The sequence below is a fragment of the Parambassis ranga genome, chromosome 19, assembly GCF_900634625.1.
Source record: "Parambassis ranga chromosome 19, fParRan2.1, whole genome shotgun sequence".
Classification (NCBI taxonomy): Eukaryota; Metazoa; Chordata; class Actinopteri; family Ambassidae; genus Parambassis; species Parambassis ranga.
The window spans coordinates 5,101,345-5,118,543 of record NC_041039.1 but is presented as its reverse complement, the minus strand read 5'-3'; the positions used below and the strand labels follow the sequence as shown (position 1 = coordinate 5,118,543).

General features: G+C 43.3%; 1 protein-coding gene across 2 annotated transcripts; it reads right to left on the bottom strand.

Annotated features, from left to right (window-relative positions):
- Positions 1–171: 171 nt before the first annotated feature.
- Positions 172–17,114, bottom strand: cep131 (centrosomal protein 131). Of its 2 annotated transcripts, XM_028431822.1 has the most exons (30): positions 16,993–17,114; positions 16,088–16,283; positions 15,837–15,931; positions 14,379–14,490; positions 14,143–14,270; positions 13,771–13,875; positions 13,382–13,561; positions 13,181–13,298; positions 12,978–13,094; positions 12,574–12,760; positions 12,253–12,347; positions 12,013–12,141; positions 11,734–11,926; positions 11,535–11,626; positions 11,266–11,445; positions 10,977–11,168; positions 10,739–10,873; positions 10,531–10,656; positions 10,325–10,441; positions 10,096–10,125; positions 9,675–9,777; positions 9,314–9,515; positions 9,009–9,116; positions 8,433–8,550; positions 6,791–6,865; positions 6,036–6,178; positions 5,681–5,858; positions 5,401–5,597; positions 2,785–2,845; positions 172–2,360 (listed from the first exon to the last, which is right to left on the bottom strand). In XM_028431822.1, exons 2-30 carry the CDS (start codon positions 16,271–16,273, stop codon positions 2,289–2,291), a joined length of 3,774 nt encoding a protein of 1,257 aa, XP_028287623.1. In that variant the 5' UTR covers positions 16,274–16,283; positions 16,993–17,114; the 3' UTR covers positions 172–2,288. The 2 variants fall into 2 exon arrangements, with proteins under 2 accessions (XP_028287623.1, XP_028287624.1); XM_028431823.1 differs by lacking the exon at positions 10,096–10,125.
- Positions 17,115–17,199: the final 85 nt, after the last annotated feature.

Genomic DNA, 17,199 nt, shown 5'->3' with positions numbered 1-17,199 from the left:
GACTTGGAAGGAGTGAGGGATGATGGGAGGGTGGCGGACAGAAACAAGCAAACAATTGTCCCACAGAAAATAGAAACGAGGGAAACAGCGTGTATTCCAGACAGTCTTTCCTTTTTATTCTTTTTTTCCACCATCTTCTTCACAGTTTTTGAATAACAAAAAAGACTAGACTAAAAAAATAGGTGCATTCAAGAGCTATGAGTTCAGGGGACAAATTTTGTAGATGTAAATAAAAAGAAAAATAATGACATCTGGAATGATTTGTATACAGTTAAAGTAAATGTGAGAGTGTGTATGTGACACTGCAAGGGTTGTTTCAGGTCACAATGGTGACACACACGCACACAAAGGAAAGGCTCATTGGCACTTGTAGGACGGGCATGCGCGAGGAATGCCAACTCACATCGCGGGTCCAAGGCCAGTATTCCCCCCCACCCCATCCCACCCCCGTCTGCTGTGCCAACAGGCTGCGAGCGAAACTGCTGCCGCCATGCTCGTGACTCACAGTGGATCTGAGTTAGTGACACACATCGGCCACTTATGCCTCGCTCCGATCTGTTTTTGTCATATTTGTAGTGTGTTGCGAGTCGTTTCTCTTTACGTTGTGCAAACTAAAGCTGCACACAGCTACCACTGGGTTTCACACATTGTGGCTTGGATGAATTTCATGTCAGAAAAAACCTGACGTACTCTATTTACACCATTTAAAATGGCAGGTTTCTATGACACTCCACCTGTTTAGTGTAAAAACTTCATGTTTTTTAACCCTTCTCTGGAAGGCTGAAATAAATAAATGAAAAAAAAAAGATTAAATAGGTTCTAATGTGAGGCCTAATTTGGAGTCTGTGGTGTTTTTCCATCCTGTTGCACCTAAATAACAGGCCTTACTTCCAGGTTTAGAGTTTCTCTGCAACACAAACTCTTGTTACAGGCGCTCCACCCCTCTCTAAGTCAAGCTATGGACTGCTCTTAGTGAAATCTTATCCACAAAGACTTCCTGTGTCTGCAAGAAATATCTTCCTTGGTTATAAGAAATAACAAAAAAATTGTGCTAAAACGTGGCGGTTCCTGAGAGAAGAGATAGTTGACTTGTGTGTGTGTGTGTGTGTGTGTGAGAGAGAGACTCTGGGCCTGCCTTCTGAGTTTGATGCATTTGTCACAGTGCAGGCTAACAAAGTTCTGTATGGCTTTTAACATACTTCTGGTCACATGCCGTGTGCCTCCCTCAAACCCTATCGACCACCCCACTCTGTCCCAGCTCTGCTTTCCTAATCCTATAAACATTTTCTATGCATTCCTTCATCCCTCCTCTGCCTCTTCTAACCTTCTTCTTTTTCCTCCCTACATTCAAACTTTCAGATCCACTCTACAATCATCTGACCACAAACGTACCATCAGACGTCCATTTTTTCCCCACTCTTTTTCCTTTAAGTGTCTACTTGTCCTATCACTCTTTCTCTAGCAACATTCTGTCCTCTCTAAGTCTGTAACCAATGTTGGTAATTTAAATCTTTGTTAGAACCAAATTTTGGTTGAAGACACAAAACAAGAGCTGGTTGTGTGGCTGTACAAAGGGGGTGGGAGGGGGGTTATAGATCCTGTAATTAGCGCTTCGAAGGGGCACTGGGACAAAACACATGACTCAACAAAGGGCGCACCAAGAGCTTGACTTCAGGCAAAAGCTCATGCTTCAGCTTTGATTGCTGACTGACTGATCTTAGTCCCTGGTTGTAAGAGGGTCCTCCAGCAAGAACAACCCCCACTGTGTTCCACTTCGCACCAGTGCAGGCCTGGGCTGGTTTCAGAAACATCTGGAAATGTTCTGTGCGGCAGCTCTGTGGGGAACATTCCTGCTCCCACGGACTGACAGCGGGAGGGAGGAGGGGGTGCAGACTAAGAACAACTGGAGCAAGCGTCCTCTGGAAAGAGGAGGCGAAGAAGAATTGTGAGACCATTTGTAGTCTTTTCATTTGGTGCCACCTAGTCCGTGGCATTTAAATGAGGGGAAGATCCAACTCCAATATGCTCATTCATGCCTGGGGGGGTATCCAAGTGAGGCCCAGTGCATTTCTCCATTTTGAGATTTTCAAGTGAGGTACTACAAAGTTCAGTCACTTGTTCAACCTTCTGAAGTTCCACAGGTTCAGTCTTGCTGGCAGGAACAACATCCAGGAAAAAAAAAACTCAGGTGGGGGCCTGAACACCACACTGCAGCTCAGAGAGAAGAGGGGGTGGGGGACACTGAGGGTGGAGAGGAAAGGTCCACCTCCACCTGGCTTTCCTGTTGCTCACTTCTCCAGTAGCTGCTTCCTTTGCTGCTCCCACAGGGCCTCCAGGTGATCCGCCCTCTTCAGCGCAGCCTATTGAAAGAGGAAGATGTTTACACATACTATCAATTATGAATAACTGTTTGCTGGTAGTTTTGTGTGTGTCTCTCTCTCCCTCCCTTCCTCTTTCTCTTTCTCTGCAGGTCTCTCTGCCTCCAGACATACATGCAGTCTGGCCCCTGATCATTCCAATTTGTATTGCCTGCACCAGTTTCTGTTGCTCATCTTTGTTTTAATTATTATTAAAATACTATCACTATTTATTAACTGACTATAGATATATATCCATATATACTATAAGCTCAAGGGAGTTAAGGCTCTGGGTTTCTATAAGTGCCTTGAGACAATTCTGATTGTAAAATGCCCTATATAAATAAAATTGAATTGAATTGAAATGTCAATCATCATTCTCTCTCTATGTGTTTTCTTATTAATAATGTTCTGACAGGACTCTCACCTCGTGCTGCTTCCGGAGGTTATTGACAGTTTCTTCCTTTTTCAAGATGGCCGACTTCACTCTAGCAAATCACAGATGGATGTTAAAAATGGGGGCATTCTTTAGCAAAGATATTGACTCACCTCCTATAGAAGGTAAAGTATGTGATGTCTTGGCATGTGGTTATGACAAAAAATGTGTAAAAATGGTAATAAAAAGGCACTGGAAAAAAATCGGAACCATTCGGTACACGTGTCTCGTGTGTTTTGTTCGGTTCAGAACATGTGCAGCAAGTAATGCAGGGAGGCATTTTTTCCCATTGGCACAGAGACAAGTGTTGCCAACTTGACTCGCTCTCTAAATCTAGTGACTTTCCAAATCTTTTTTGTCGAAAGCGACTAGCCACACATCTAGCAACTTTCTCTGTCGTGAAAGCAACTCAACTGCAGTCAGACCAGAGAGAAGACCAACACCACTTTTGCACAATTGTGTGCAAAGCTGCTGCTAATCCCGTCATGGTGTACAGAGTGGGATGTAAATAGCATATTTCAATGACAAAATAATAATAAAAAAACAGAGGTAGGTTACTAATTATGCAAATCATATAACAGCCAATACCTACTTTTCTTACTGATAGTTGAATTTGGCAACACTGGAGCATCTCAGTGACGGAATGGAAACTTCAGAGCGGCACAGATGTAATAACTCATTCTTAAATGTGTTAGATGTTGGATAATTAGGCTAAACTGAAAACTGTGACCTCAGAACCGTGAAACAAATCGAACAGTTGATTTTGTGAACCGGTCCAACCCCCTAGTAATAATTGAATATCTATTGGTAAAGCCTTCAGGATTTGCTTTCTGTATTTTCCTGATCAATATCAGGTACAAATGTCAGGAAAATCAAATGACCGGCTACATGTCAGTTTCTTTGGTAAGTGTGAATCACTGAGCAGATAATCACCTGTTTTGCCCATCAGTTTGCCCAACTGTTGCTGGTTGTTTTGCCACTCTGAGTGAAACGGAACTGGCATACCTTATAGTTAAATGTTAACAGGAAAACAGGAACTGTGCCCGCTTCCTGCTTTAGTAGGACTCTGCTGTGAACAAAATCAGGTCCAGCTTCCTAGCAAGAAGTGGAAAACATGACTCTGCACATCCAGCACCACTGGGAGGTACTGGAATGCTGACTGTGAGCCAGACCTTTACCACACCATTTAGACAGCTGAATGTGAGGTGGAACTGTGACTATTGCAGAGGCGTTTGACATGAAAATGGATGCTGATTGTGTAATCCTGCCTGACATCTTGTACCAGCCATGCATGTGTGAAATCTTCAGGTGTTCATTAACTTTTGGCCATGCAGCCTGTTGCCACATATCCTGCTAAAATAACAGCCTCCTGTTTCAGAGCCATGCTGAACTTTGAATGGACATTAAAGGCTGTTCCATACTCCACGAGAACAGAGAACAGAGAACTCGCTCCACGGGTGGTAAGAGTAAAAAAAAAAGTTTGTTTCGGCACGGAGGTACCATACTCCGCAAGACGTGTGTGTGCAGAACTCCTCATACGGCCCTCCTACGCAGCGCACGACAAACACAAAAGGTTGACAATGCAATTGTATTGCAAATTGTGAGCACAGTCGTGGTTACCTGGCCTAACGAGCTGATAATGTTCAGCATGACAATAGATAGAAGATTACTGTAGCTGACTGTAGCAGACCTCTGGTCTGTGTGAGTTTAATTCTGCGAATGTGTGGATGACTGTCTGCAATAATACATCCCGTCTCCCGGTGTTTAATGTGTGTCGAGCCACTGTAACACCGTGATCAATACTGGGATTCATTTTTATCGCCACCTTTTGGACAGACACTCTCCTCTGTGCGCCGTGTTTCTCCTTCCAGGAGCTGTTTGCCAGCTGCTCATCTAAGCTGTCCATCGTCGCTGTACTTCCTCCTTCTGTCTGTGTGTTCTGCACCTGAAGAAGCTGTTGCGCTTCTCCACATTTATCCATCCACAATAAATTCCGACCAATCACAGCATGGTTGACGCACAGCCTTAAGAGACAAAAGTTCTGCGAGGGCCATGTGTCCGAGAGCGCTGCACAACGGGCGGTCCGAGAGAAAAAATGACGTCATTTTGTGGGCGTAATGTCGGCAGGGGGAAGGGAGTTCTCTGTTCTCGCGGAGTATGGATTCAGCTTAATCGGGTCATCTTCAGAACTGCTCCTACCTACTCGTATTTCTCTTCTTTTACAAACTGGCAGACACCTAGTAGAGTGCTTAGGTTTCCGCCTTTTATTTAACTTGAACTGCAGTTTTAACCTGTGTCCTTTTTTTATTCCTTTTTTACACCTTCCATGGAGCAGATCTGTAAGCAGCCAGCTGGCCTCTAACAATACTAATTAAATGTTTGGAGACTGCCGCTGACCTAAATTTTCTAGTGATGGTGATTTACAGATAGTTTTGGCTAAATAACTTTCAGATGTAATCTGATCACCTCAGCACATCAAATTGTATCTCGGGCAGAGACATGGATGTCCTCTTTTACCATATCTGACAGCTTGTTTACTTGAACTTTCTATGAGGAGGTTTATAGTGTGTTTTAGTGTCATCATAAAGGTTGTCCCTTCTGAATTACCTTTGGTGGACTTCAGCCAGCTCCTCCTCCTTCTCCCGGCTGACCCTCTCCACCTCCAGCCGCAACCTTGCTCGGACTTCTGACACTTCCACTTTTAACCTGCGATTCTCCTCCTCTGTCATCACCAGGCGGTCTGCAAATTCTTGCCTTATCACCTCAGCGAGGCTGCGGCGCTCGTCCGCCAGCTTGTCCCTGGTCTGAATAGAAACTCTAATTAAATCTAGGGATTTATTCAGCATTGTTTTCTTCTTGCAGATTATGGCTGGTATCAGCTCCTTACCTGTGTGATGTCTCCAATTTCCTGTTCTCTCTGTCTGAGCACAGCCTGCAGTCTAATCATCTCTCCCTCCATCTCTATCTGCTGCTTTCTCAGCTCCTGCTGTTTCTCCACAGCTGCCCTCTCAGAGCGCTCCAGCTCCTTCAGCTCAGCCTCATACTTTTCCCTCACACGCTTCACCCTGTAAACAATGTGCATACATAAATCAATATTATTGTAATGCTTATAGTTCTTAAACGTATACTGTAAGAATGAAAGACATGGTTGAATGCTGCCTTACTTAGGAGGGTCTTATACTCCCTTATTATACTGTGCAGTTTTAGAGACTAAAATTATGGACACACACACACACACACACCTGTTGTCAGCTGCCCTCTCACACTCCTCTTTGTCCTTGCTGGTCTCCTCCTCCAGCGTCCAGATGGCGATCTCTATCTCTTTGTCACGTTCTTGCCGCAGCTCTTCTTTTAGCTCACGCTCGCGGCTCAGCAGCCACGCTTCCTGTGGGATCACAAACATCCAAGCATAAACACACAAAAAGAGTTTTGGACTATTTTCTAATGAATGTGGTTCGATTTTGAGGTATTTTGTTTACTGATGATTATTATTTAAATTAAATACATTTGCTTTATTGGACATTGTGTTTTTTTCTGTTCTGGCTAAGGGTTTGGCTATCTTGGTATAAATTCAGAAAGGAGTAGCTACAAATATAGATTTATTTTATGCCTAAAGGTGACAGGTGAAATTTGGCATTCACTGTTTGGTGCCCAACCTTATGCTTGTTACTTTTAGAAATGAGCTACAACAAAGATATTTTATAGTGGTTGCAAGTAAATGTTAGAAACCTGCTATGTGCCTTTTGTTGCATTTTTTAAAAGAAAGGCTCTGCATCTGTTCTATTGACACTGATTAAGTTTCACCTCTTGTATATTTTTCATATCTGAAAAGCACAAAGAATTTTAGAAATCTTGAATCCCTCTGCAAACAGGAAAGGGTATCTGAATCAGATGCCCACCTGTCTGCAAGTATAATTCTTAAAATTTACATAGTATTTAAGGGGTTTCCTACACTTTGCCTTAAACAAAAGGAATGCAATGGAAAACAGTAACAAACCTCTTTTTTCTTGTAGTTTTCTTCCCATGTCTGCTTTTCAATGTCCAGACGTTCTTGTAATGTCTTCATCTCCACCTAGACACAAACAATATGCAGTCCTGTCTTAACACTTGTGATTAGGGGTGGGCGATATGGCAAAAATTTTATATCACGATTCTTTAATGATAAAATCACGATCTCGATTTTATCACGATTTGTTTTTACATTGACACTAATTTGCATGTTTCTGTGTAAATGACTTCAGGTAGCCTACTCTGTCACTTCTCAAAAACTGTCAGTAGATTTTAAAGGCAAACAACAACTCTGAACGTGCACTCAGTATTAGTTTTCAATAAACATGAAAATTTAAATAATTACAGAACAAAATAAAGTTTTATTTCAAATAGGTTAAAAAGAAGACTAATGTAGTTCTGTAAAGTATTATTCAACCGTCATTTAAACAGACTGAAGTGTGCCTCCTAAGGTTAAACAATAAATACAGTATGGAGACTTAAGTAACTCTTAAAGTTCAATGTGATTTAGAACAAATGATCAAACTTTAATGGGAATCATATCTAAGGACAAACTGTTTTGGTGACGTCATTAGCGGTTGCCTCTGTCTGCATCTGACACACACACAGGTGTAGAAGAGCTGCTGACGGCACAACAGCAGCGAACCTGAATATAACGTTGACAATGTTCAGAGAGGTGGGCGCGTACGCGCTTGTAGCATTATAATACATTCATATACACGCGGCCCTTCCACTGTGACACACGTCGCGCGCACACACAGGCTTAAGGCTGTTCCATACTCCGCGAGACAAAGAGCGGAGAACGCGCTCCACGGGTGGTAAGAGATAAAAAAAAGGTCTTTTCCGCACTGAGGTACCATACTCCGCGAGATGCGTGTGTGCAGAACTCCTCATACGGCCCGCCCACTAAACTATAAGGAAAGACTTTACTGAGTTTTTTAACACACCACAAGGACTTGTGCCATGGCAAGAGGGCATTATACAGAGAGGGGGCCTGCAACAGCGTGAGATGTCCGGCGATGAGTTGTGAAAATGCGACATTAAAAGTAACAATGGCAAAGATTCAGTGTTTGTGCCTTTATGACCACATTTGCACATCTACTGTGTTCCAATGTGCCTGTGATACTTCAAACTGTCCGGTGATGAGCTGTGAAGATGTGACATTAAAAGTAACAATAGCAAAGATATACAGACATTGTTAACGAGCCTATTATGCCCGGGTATGTAGGAGTATATAGAATGGTAACGCGCCGCTTCTGCCGGCAGAAACAATAGCGAACATAAAGGTGGAGTTCGTTTTAGGGACCAGTTCCTCTGTTCTCTTTTCGTTTTCAGCCGTAGCTTCCAAACAGGGAGGCTGTCATTGGTTGGTCATGTTCACATTAAGCGCACTGAGAGTTGGACGAGGGAAAAAACTCATGCGTCTGCGCGAACATAGAACTGCAATTAATAGAAGGTGCTCTATGGACGATAAAACGATCTGTCCGTTCTGGTAGATCGCCAATACGTTCAAATCCTTCATGATCATTTATCGTCAAATCGCACAGCCCTACTTGTGATTAACAATCATGCTCCTAATAATAAGACAGAAAGTCAGAAAGTGTTTTAAGCAAATTGCTACTGTGCAGCACCTGGTGTCTCTTCCCCTGCTCCTCTCGGATCTTGTCCAGCTCTTCTCTGAGGGTTCGACCGGCCAGAGAGCTGTTCTCCTCCAACTGCTGCCGCAGATCCTCCAGCTCAGCCCGCTGTCTGTGACACAAACACAAACACAAACACAAACAAGAGCTTTGAAAAGAAGTATCACAATGATCAGTTTGTATCTTCTGTAAAAACTGCATTTTGGAAAAAAATTAATTATCAATATGGTTTTTACCATGTGTGTAAAATGTGATAAACGTGCATTCATCCAATTGATCTAAAGGGCTCACTTCCTAAAGCTGTTGTTACTTTAATGTCATTTAATAAAGCTTACTTCATCTTCTATCTTTTAAAGGTCAACTGGAACTAAAAACTAAAAAATATATTATGTTTCATATTTCCTGGATGATTACATTGTATTTAACAAGCATTTCTAACCTGGCTGCTGCTCCAGTATGTACAATTTTAATGGCTGCTCTTCAGCAACATAAAATCTATCCACAGATTAGACATCAGACAGAACATTTCTGCATCTGCAATCCATATCTTCACATGACCTTTGACCTCACCTCGCAGCCAGCTGAGCCAACCTCTCTTTCTCATCGGCCACCTCCTTGTAGAGACGCCTTCTCTGCTGCTGCAGAGAAAGCTCCTCCTCCTGAAGCTGCTTCTCATATCTGACAATACACAAATACAACTCAGTGGAACTGCAAAATGTGTCATGTTTTTGCACTTCCACAAGAAGTGCAAAAAAGAACATGTTGAATAAACTGTTAAGAACAAAGGCCAACTTCAAGGTTTTTAAAGTGGCAATGGAATGTATAATTATGACAGAAGGTCAAGCAAGCAAACACATAAAATCTATGAGTGATACCTTTGTTTGGCTAGGTCCTTCTCTCTCTGGCACTGTTCCTCCTTTTCCTTCTCCAGCTGTTGACGGAGCTCCTCACACTGGTGGACGTAGCGTTGGGCTGCACGGTCGTCTGCTTGCAGAAGCTCCGCTTCGTGGAGTGTTCGTAGCTTCTTCAGCTCCTGTTTGTGCTTAGAGATCAGCTTCTGGATTTCAGGCTCCAAACCTGGGGGTGGAGGAGGAACAGGGGAAATTTGCATTAGGAAACTGGTACAAACACAAAGTGGTGATGTACAATCACGTGTTCATCACCACTTTGTGAAAAATTAAGCAGAAGCATGACTATTTCTTCTCTTATTTGTCTTAGTAAAGCTTTGGTACAAACCTTTGACTGTGATCTCTTTGATCTTCTTGGTTTTCTCGTCAATCCATTTTTCTCTGCGGACCTTCTCTGTTGCACTCATGAGGTCTTTTAATTTCTTGATCTCCTGTAGAGGAAGGTAGGGACAGATTAAATTATAGTCTCAGAGTAAAATGGCACTAAAGAAATGAAGGAATGTAGGTTTTATGTTGTGGTGACAGTGTATGCAAATAAATAGAGGAAGAGGGGAGCAGGTAACCAAATAAAAGAGTGTAGATTGTGTCTAAATAGAGATAAATTATAATAGGATGAGGAAACTCACATGCAGACAGACTGTCCGTGAAAAAGATGTGGGACAGATAAATGAAATGCAAAATGAATTGTAGAATGATGGAAATGACTCCAGGAAAAAGTGACTGGATTAGAGGAAGAAAAAAAAAGTTACCTCGCACAAGGGACCAAGAATTTGCCACACCTAAGCCAGAAAACAGCAGAAGTACACAAGGACGAAGAAGGACAGACAAAGACAAAGGAGGGGAAAACACAGAAAAGACAGTTATACAAAAGCAACACTGCAAGAAAGTACAAGTTACACAAGATGCTGAGGCAGAAAAGCAAAAGCTATTGGAAGTCAGAGAAGCGAGTGAAGAAAGACCGAATTCTATCTGCATCACCATTTCATGTTGCTCCTGCATCTGGGCAATCTTCTTGGTGTACTTCTGGTCAACCTGCTTCAGTTCTCTCACCACTTCTTCACAGCGCTCACTCAGAGCCTTTTTATCATTGATGAGCTGAGGAGAGACAGAACAGATTTTAGACTAAATGGTCAGAGAGACAAAACCTGTAAGGGGGAATTTCTGTTCGGATCAGGTGTATGTACCTGATCGATGAAGGTAAGGTGTCTCTGAATAGTGGCTTCATATTGTTCCTTCTGGAGCTGCATGTTCCTGCTCAGCTCCTTCTCTGTGTCCTTAACATGTCTCACTGTCAGCTCCCTCTGCTGGGCCTGACAAACATACCAGAGCAAGTATAATCATTTAGAGAAGGTAGCGGGGTCTGACACAACAATGTGTGTGGTTCTCTCTCACCAGAGCAGTCTGCAGCATGTTGATAGTGCGTTTTTTCTCTTCTAGCTCCATTTTGATTCTCATCATAGATCCAGTGACTTCAGCTGCCGTGGCCGATGCCTGCTCAACGGCCAGCTCCTCTTCAGACAAAATCGCCTGAGAACAGACAGGCACTGTTTAGCAATTAGCTCACCTCAGAACAAACACATCAGCGATATTTGAACGGTAACATATGTGTCAGCACTGTGATGATTCTGACCTCCCTGTGTGATCCTGAGGTGACTGAGCGTGGCCTCTCTTGTTCAGACTTCTCCATCTCATCCAGGAAGTTCATAATACTCTGCAGTTTGGCCTCAGATAAAAGGGCGCCCCCATCTGGCAGCACAGGGTGGTGACTTAGCTGGCCATGACGCTCCACATTGTCAGTCGTCAGGGAGTTAGAGTCTCCATCCTGTAAAATAGATGCAGATCAATTATTGGATTCAAAGTTTACTACGATTACTTTCTGATATCTCTTCAAGGGAAAATTATTGAAAACAAATATTGACCTCATCTATCCAGGCATATTTCTCTTTGCGGTAGCACTTTGGTTCTGACAGCCTCACAGGTTCCTCTTCTAACAGCTTCAGGGTGTCCAGCAGGTCACTGAGGGTAGTTTTAGACTGAGCCCGGCTTGAAACAGCACCCTGTCGCTGGTCCTCAACACTCACAGACCTCTGCAAGATCTCCTGGAGCACAGAGACAACAAACATGCTTAAAATTCGACCACTGATTAGCAGGTTTGGTTATTTGCAGTTTGAAAAGTTGAATTACTCACCTGAGAACACTGCGAACCTCGATTGGACAAAGCTGGAGAAACAGCTCTGAAGCTAAGCTCCCCAAAGTCAGCTACAACGTTTAAATTGGAATCTGTGGAAACACAGTTTCTCACATAAATCTAACCATTTATAGGTGTTCAATGAGGCATACAGTGGACAGTATGAATAATCTTTATGATTCAAAGATGCAGAACAGACCTATGTTCTTAGTTTTGATGTCTGTAGGTGACATGGGGCTGTTGTTGCTCGGTGAGGCCGGACTTTTGTTGGTCAGGGAAATCTTGAGCAGCTTCTTACGTTCAGGCACATCGGTCTGCCTCAGGTTTTCCGGCTCGGCCTCTGGTGCATGCTGCACCACTGCAGTACGTGGAGTTCTTTTATGCTGCAGCCCCTGCAACACACCACCAGAGGGAGACAACACACATCAAGACATTTACTTCCCAAGTAATTTTAAATTAAAGTTTAGTGAGTATATACATCAGATGTGTTCCCCTGGACGGCAGCAAGGCGGGTTAGACGAACTCTCTCTTTACGGAGCAACTTTCTGTCACTGTCTTGTTGCTGCTGCTGTTGCTCTAGAGAAACGTCTGCTTCTGCTCTGTCCTCCTAAAATGGTAAAAGCAAAAGAGGGTTTCAACCAATATCTAAAGTAAGGAGGGAGAAAGAATTAAGGACCTAAAGAGCTCTTGTAAAGCATGAAAAGTGACAAGTTTCTACCTGGGAACACTGAGATTCTCTGTGACTGGAAAAAGCTGGGGAAATAGCTCTGAAGCTCAGTTCACGTAGGTCAGCCGCACCATTCAAATTGGAGTCTGTAGAAAGAATGAAAGAAATTATTACACACTACATGTTTTTTAAACACAAGAAAAGTCCCTACAGTGGTTGTTTTTTTTTGCAGAAATCACTTTCCATCTTTACTCATTGAGAAAAGAAAAGGGCATCTGTAAACATAAATCTGCAATAAATTCAATGATGGCTTCTAACAAATGAAACCTACAATACCTACAATATATTCAGTTAATAAACAGAGACAGAGACCTGTGTTCTTAGTTTTGATGTCTGTGGGTGACAGTGGGCTGTTGTTGCTTGGTGAGACGGGACTTCTGTTGGTCTGGGAAGTTTTGAGTGGCTTCTTTCGTCCACCTGTCTGCCTCAGACTTTCCATCTCCACTTCTGCTGCATGCTGAACCTCTGTGGTTCGCTGAGCTCTTTTCTGCTGCAGTTCCTGTAACACACCATCAGGGGGAGATAATGAGCAATGCTGTAAAATACTGGCAGCCAGAAAGCATGATTAAAATGTTAAAATCCTATCACTTTTCTGACCATTGATACCTAGCTGCATGACTTGAAGTTGTGCATGAATTTCATTAAAAGAGAGTAACTGTGAATACACAATAAAAATGTGAAAAGTCTGTCAGCAGTGTAGGCACAGCGGTGGGCACCTGGACGGCAGCAAGTCGGGCAAGACGAGCTTTCTCCTCACGAATTCGTTTCCTGTCTTCATCCTTCTTCTGTTGCTGCTCTAAACAGCCATCCTCCCCTGTTTTCTCCTCCCACTCCTACGAAGGAAAAAAGCAGATGGTAACAATGCAGCACTAACAGAAAAATAAAACCAGCAACTGTCACCCTAGGGCCAGCCAGATACCTTTCTTTTACTGGCAAGGATCCGTTTAAGCGCTGCCTGATTAGTGTGTTGCCTCTTGGCATGGCGCCTGTACCAGCGCTGAATAATGACTGCTGCTTGGTTCACCTGCTGAATAAACCTTCAGATACACAAGAGAAGTACAGTGAGTCACAGAGTGTGACAACAATGTTAATATGCACACAGAAGGAACAGTGTTCTGACCTTTCAGCCTCCTCCTCTGTAACTTCCCTCCTCCGTGACAGGACAGGGCTGCCATCCTGCGCTGACACCGGAGATTTGTTGTTGGAGGTGGAGGATGCTGAAGAGAAATTCTTTTGGGACTTAGTGAGGGAGCCATTCTCCAGTGACACCTCATCATTCGCTGTGGCCTTCAGTATGTTACTAAAAAAAGTATAGTAGAAAGTTCAAAGAAACGAACACAAAAATCTTAAATATTATGATTTTACTGAGCAAAAATGCAGAATTATTTAATTAAAAATGATATTCTGAACTGTTATGCAGGACCGATTTGTAGCAGTATTGATTATAAAGGGTAAGTGTGATTTATCACTGATCTCGTGAGCAAGCCACTGCTTAATTTCAGGACATACTTGAAGGATGGTTTCTGGTTGGAGCTCTTAGGTGTGAGTGGTTTCTCAGAATGGTTGTTGTGTAAGATCGTGGTGACAGAGTTTCCCACAGCTCCCTTGTTACTTCTGGGAAAAACAAAAAGGCACAAAGACACTCTTCATGATGACACATACAAACTTACAAAGAAAAAAATACAAGATTTCTCAGATTTGTTTTTATTTTCACAGAAGAAAAACTCCTCAGTGTGTGGGTGTAATTCCTGCAGGCAGTATCAGCTACAGTGATCAACAGGTATGAAACATGAGAACCATCCAGATCCAGAATGCAGAAATGCAAGTTGACACCTAGACTACTGTATATGTGTGTGTGTGGATCTTTGAGTCAAAGCCCACCTGTTGTTGGCGGTGAAGGTGGCAGCCAGAGCAATGCCAGGTTCTCTTTTTTTCAGGCCGGTAGGGGAGTCCATGCTGCCGGTGCTGCGGGAGCTCGAGCACTGGGGGAAAGCTCTGGGCTGGTCGTCCTTAAAAAGGGAAACACATAATTATCACACTGTGAACTACTGTAACATTTATATCTGATAGCATTATTAATTCTATTTCTAAAATGCTTTTCAACTGATGGTAAATACCAAAATGTTCCATGTGGTTCTGTCTGGTGAGGTCTTGCTGAGGCTCGCCAATTTTTTGCGCCCATCTGAGCTGCTGTCAAACAGGGCCAAGTAGTCCTCATTCTGGTCTTGACTGGGAAACATATAAACATATCTCAAAATTAAAATCAAACTCTTTACTGAGGCTGATATGAAAGCAAAGGCATCACTCTATTAAAGAGGGCGTTTTCTCAGTTTCCTTCGTTTGCATGAAGCGGGTTTAGCGGCACACAGCACACAATTAAAAACAGGACACCTCAGGTCGTGACAACTCTTGTAATTAATGTTGTAGTGACAGCTGCAGAAATCAGCCCCATCCCCTTTTTCTTCTAACCCCAAGTGCTGGAATTCACCATGCAGCAGCTGACTGTCTGTTAGGGGGAACTCCGTTATGGATTCCATGTAAATGCAGCATGTTGATCCCAATGGTCTGTCATTCAGCCTTCAAATAGCCTTGCAAACCAGCCCCTCCATCATGAGGCACAGATGTAGGGTGACCTTCTGTCTGGCCTGGCCTCCTCTGGTATCTGTGCTGCAGCCTGTCTGGGTGTTTCTGTCTATGTAAGTATACAAATGAGCGTGTGTGCCTTTAGGGGGTGGGGGGGTTCCAGCTGGTCCAATGAAAAGCAATCTGACAACACTATTCAGGCAGCACATTCCTCTACTTTTTGCTTTACAAGTGAGTGATGCAAAGAGCAGTGGAGAGAGGTGGAGGAGGGTTGACCCAATGACAGCCCTAAAAGCCTCCAGAGACTTGGAAGGGGCACTAGGGGTATTTAGAATGTCTTTAAATTTAAAGCCCCTCAGCTCTGCATCCTCCCTGCAAGGGAGGGGGGATGGCGGCAGCTGCCGGACAATGGAACCAAAGCGTGCACACACACTTGTCTTTTCACCGGCTTCTTGTGGAGGGGGTAACCTGACCCTGAAAGTCCGGGCCCTCCCCCTTTAACATGGGACAAAGCGAGTCCCTGCACCCCATGACCCTAGTAACAGCCATCCAGCTTCCCTCCACTCTTTATCATGCAGGAGTTGCCGTGGCACAATTGCCATTGTCTGAACTGATGAAGCTTCAGGGCTGCCAGCTGTTGCTCACTGAAGAGAGTCACTCTTGTTTAAAGAGCAAAGGCTGCACACTGGTAACACAAGACCTGCTCCAACACTTTGTAATGCATGTTATTTAAAATGCGCACATTCTTTTCTGTCATCTACAAAAACATGTCCTTCATAATTCAGAAGTGTGTGTGTGCTACTGTAAAGGTCACTTGATGATCTAAATGAGAATCTATGAGCAAGTTTTGCCTGAAGGTGAGTAAATATGTAAGCACATACTGTTCTATACACAATGTAGTGCGTCAATCTTAGAGATAAGAAATGGGAAGAAACAACTAAAGATTCGGAGTAACACTTTTTATCTAGAAAGTTTTGAGTGTGTTTTTGCACCTTAAACTGACGTTGGCCTGCTGATTGACCTGAGTGGTGCTGTTGGACCGCCGCAGGTTCTTGATAGATCGGGAGCTTCCAAAGTTGGCATCACTCTGTGGATATATACGTTTTGTATGTAATGCATGTGGCATTGCAGAAGATTGCAAAACAGAAAGATAAGGACAACAATGCAGAGTTTCTCATTTTTGCATCTTGATTTGTTTATCTTGGAACTCATAGATAATCAGCAGCTGTTAACAGTTACCCACCAGTGTGTTTCGCTTTCCTCTGCATTCACTGCCTACAGAAACTGACACAGACCGAGAGAAACATTTTCCTGGCGATGCGCTGCTCGGTCTTTTGGACATACAAATCTGGGAGCCTGACAAGCTGAGGTCCAGGGCATCTCCTGAGGCACCTGTTTGGATGGATGATGGGCTGCGTGTTGTATGCATCTCTGGAAACCTGCAGCAGAATACAAAGAGATGTAAGACGCAGTAAGACACATAGTGTTACTTCCCTGGAGATTCAATGGGCACAGCCACAACAACGTAGAAAGTAACAGCCACTTTCCCCTGACTGACTGTCTCCCACGGTGACCAACAACAAAGCTACAAACAAACTATTTTTTACAGCAGACAGAGAGACGTATAAACAGGCTATTGTTTTGTGTTTTAAAAGCTAAATCTTCATTGTTAGGCCTAACAAGTTGGTTTTAAAAAACATATCCTCTCTCAACATCACTGCTATTTACATTTTGCAGGTGTAAGTTTGTTAGCTCAAGTAGCTAAATTTCCAACCATTGATTATTATTGTTACGTAGTAAACGTCGATTAGCATACTAACGCTTGCTAGCTTGCAACTGGTAAGCTAATACAGGTATTATTAACAGTACATAATGTTATCGTGTTAAATAGGAGAAACTATTATTAACCGATGCAAGCTGAGAGCTTTTCATGGTAGTGTCAGTACAATAACGGTGTAGTAGTATTAATTCAAAGTCTTGGCAGGGTAAGCAAACATTTCCCTGAAAAAACGGGCTGTTTATATTTTTGAGGGTTTGTAAGACCATTTGTAGCTAACGTCTTCAACCTTTCCTCCGTCAACCCCCCCCCCCCCCCCCCCCCCCCCCCCTAAATACGGCGACTCCAAGGCAAAAACGTCAAATACTTACTTTAAAAGCTGGAATGCACCATAGCTGATAAGCGGAGTCCGCTTTCACGCCTGTTTTAATTCCCAACACAATCCTCAGATAACCAGTGAAAGTACTCCGTTGACTCACAGGACAAACTAGTAGGAACCGAATAAGAACGCGTTAATAGCATCTCTGCGGTAACAACACGGAGAGTCGCCGCCCATGGCCGACTCTCATTGGTGAAAG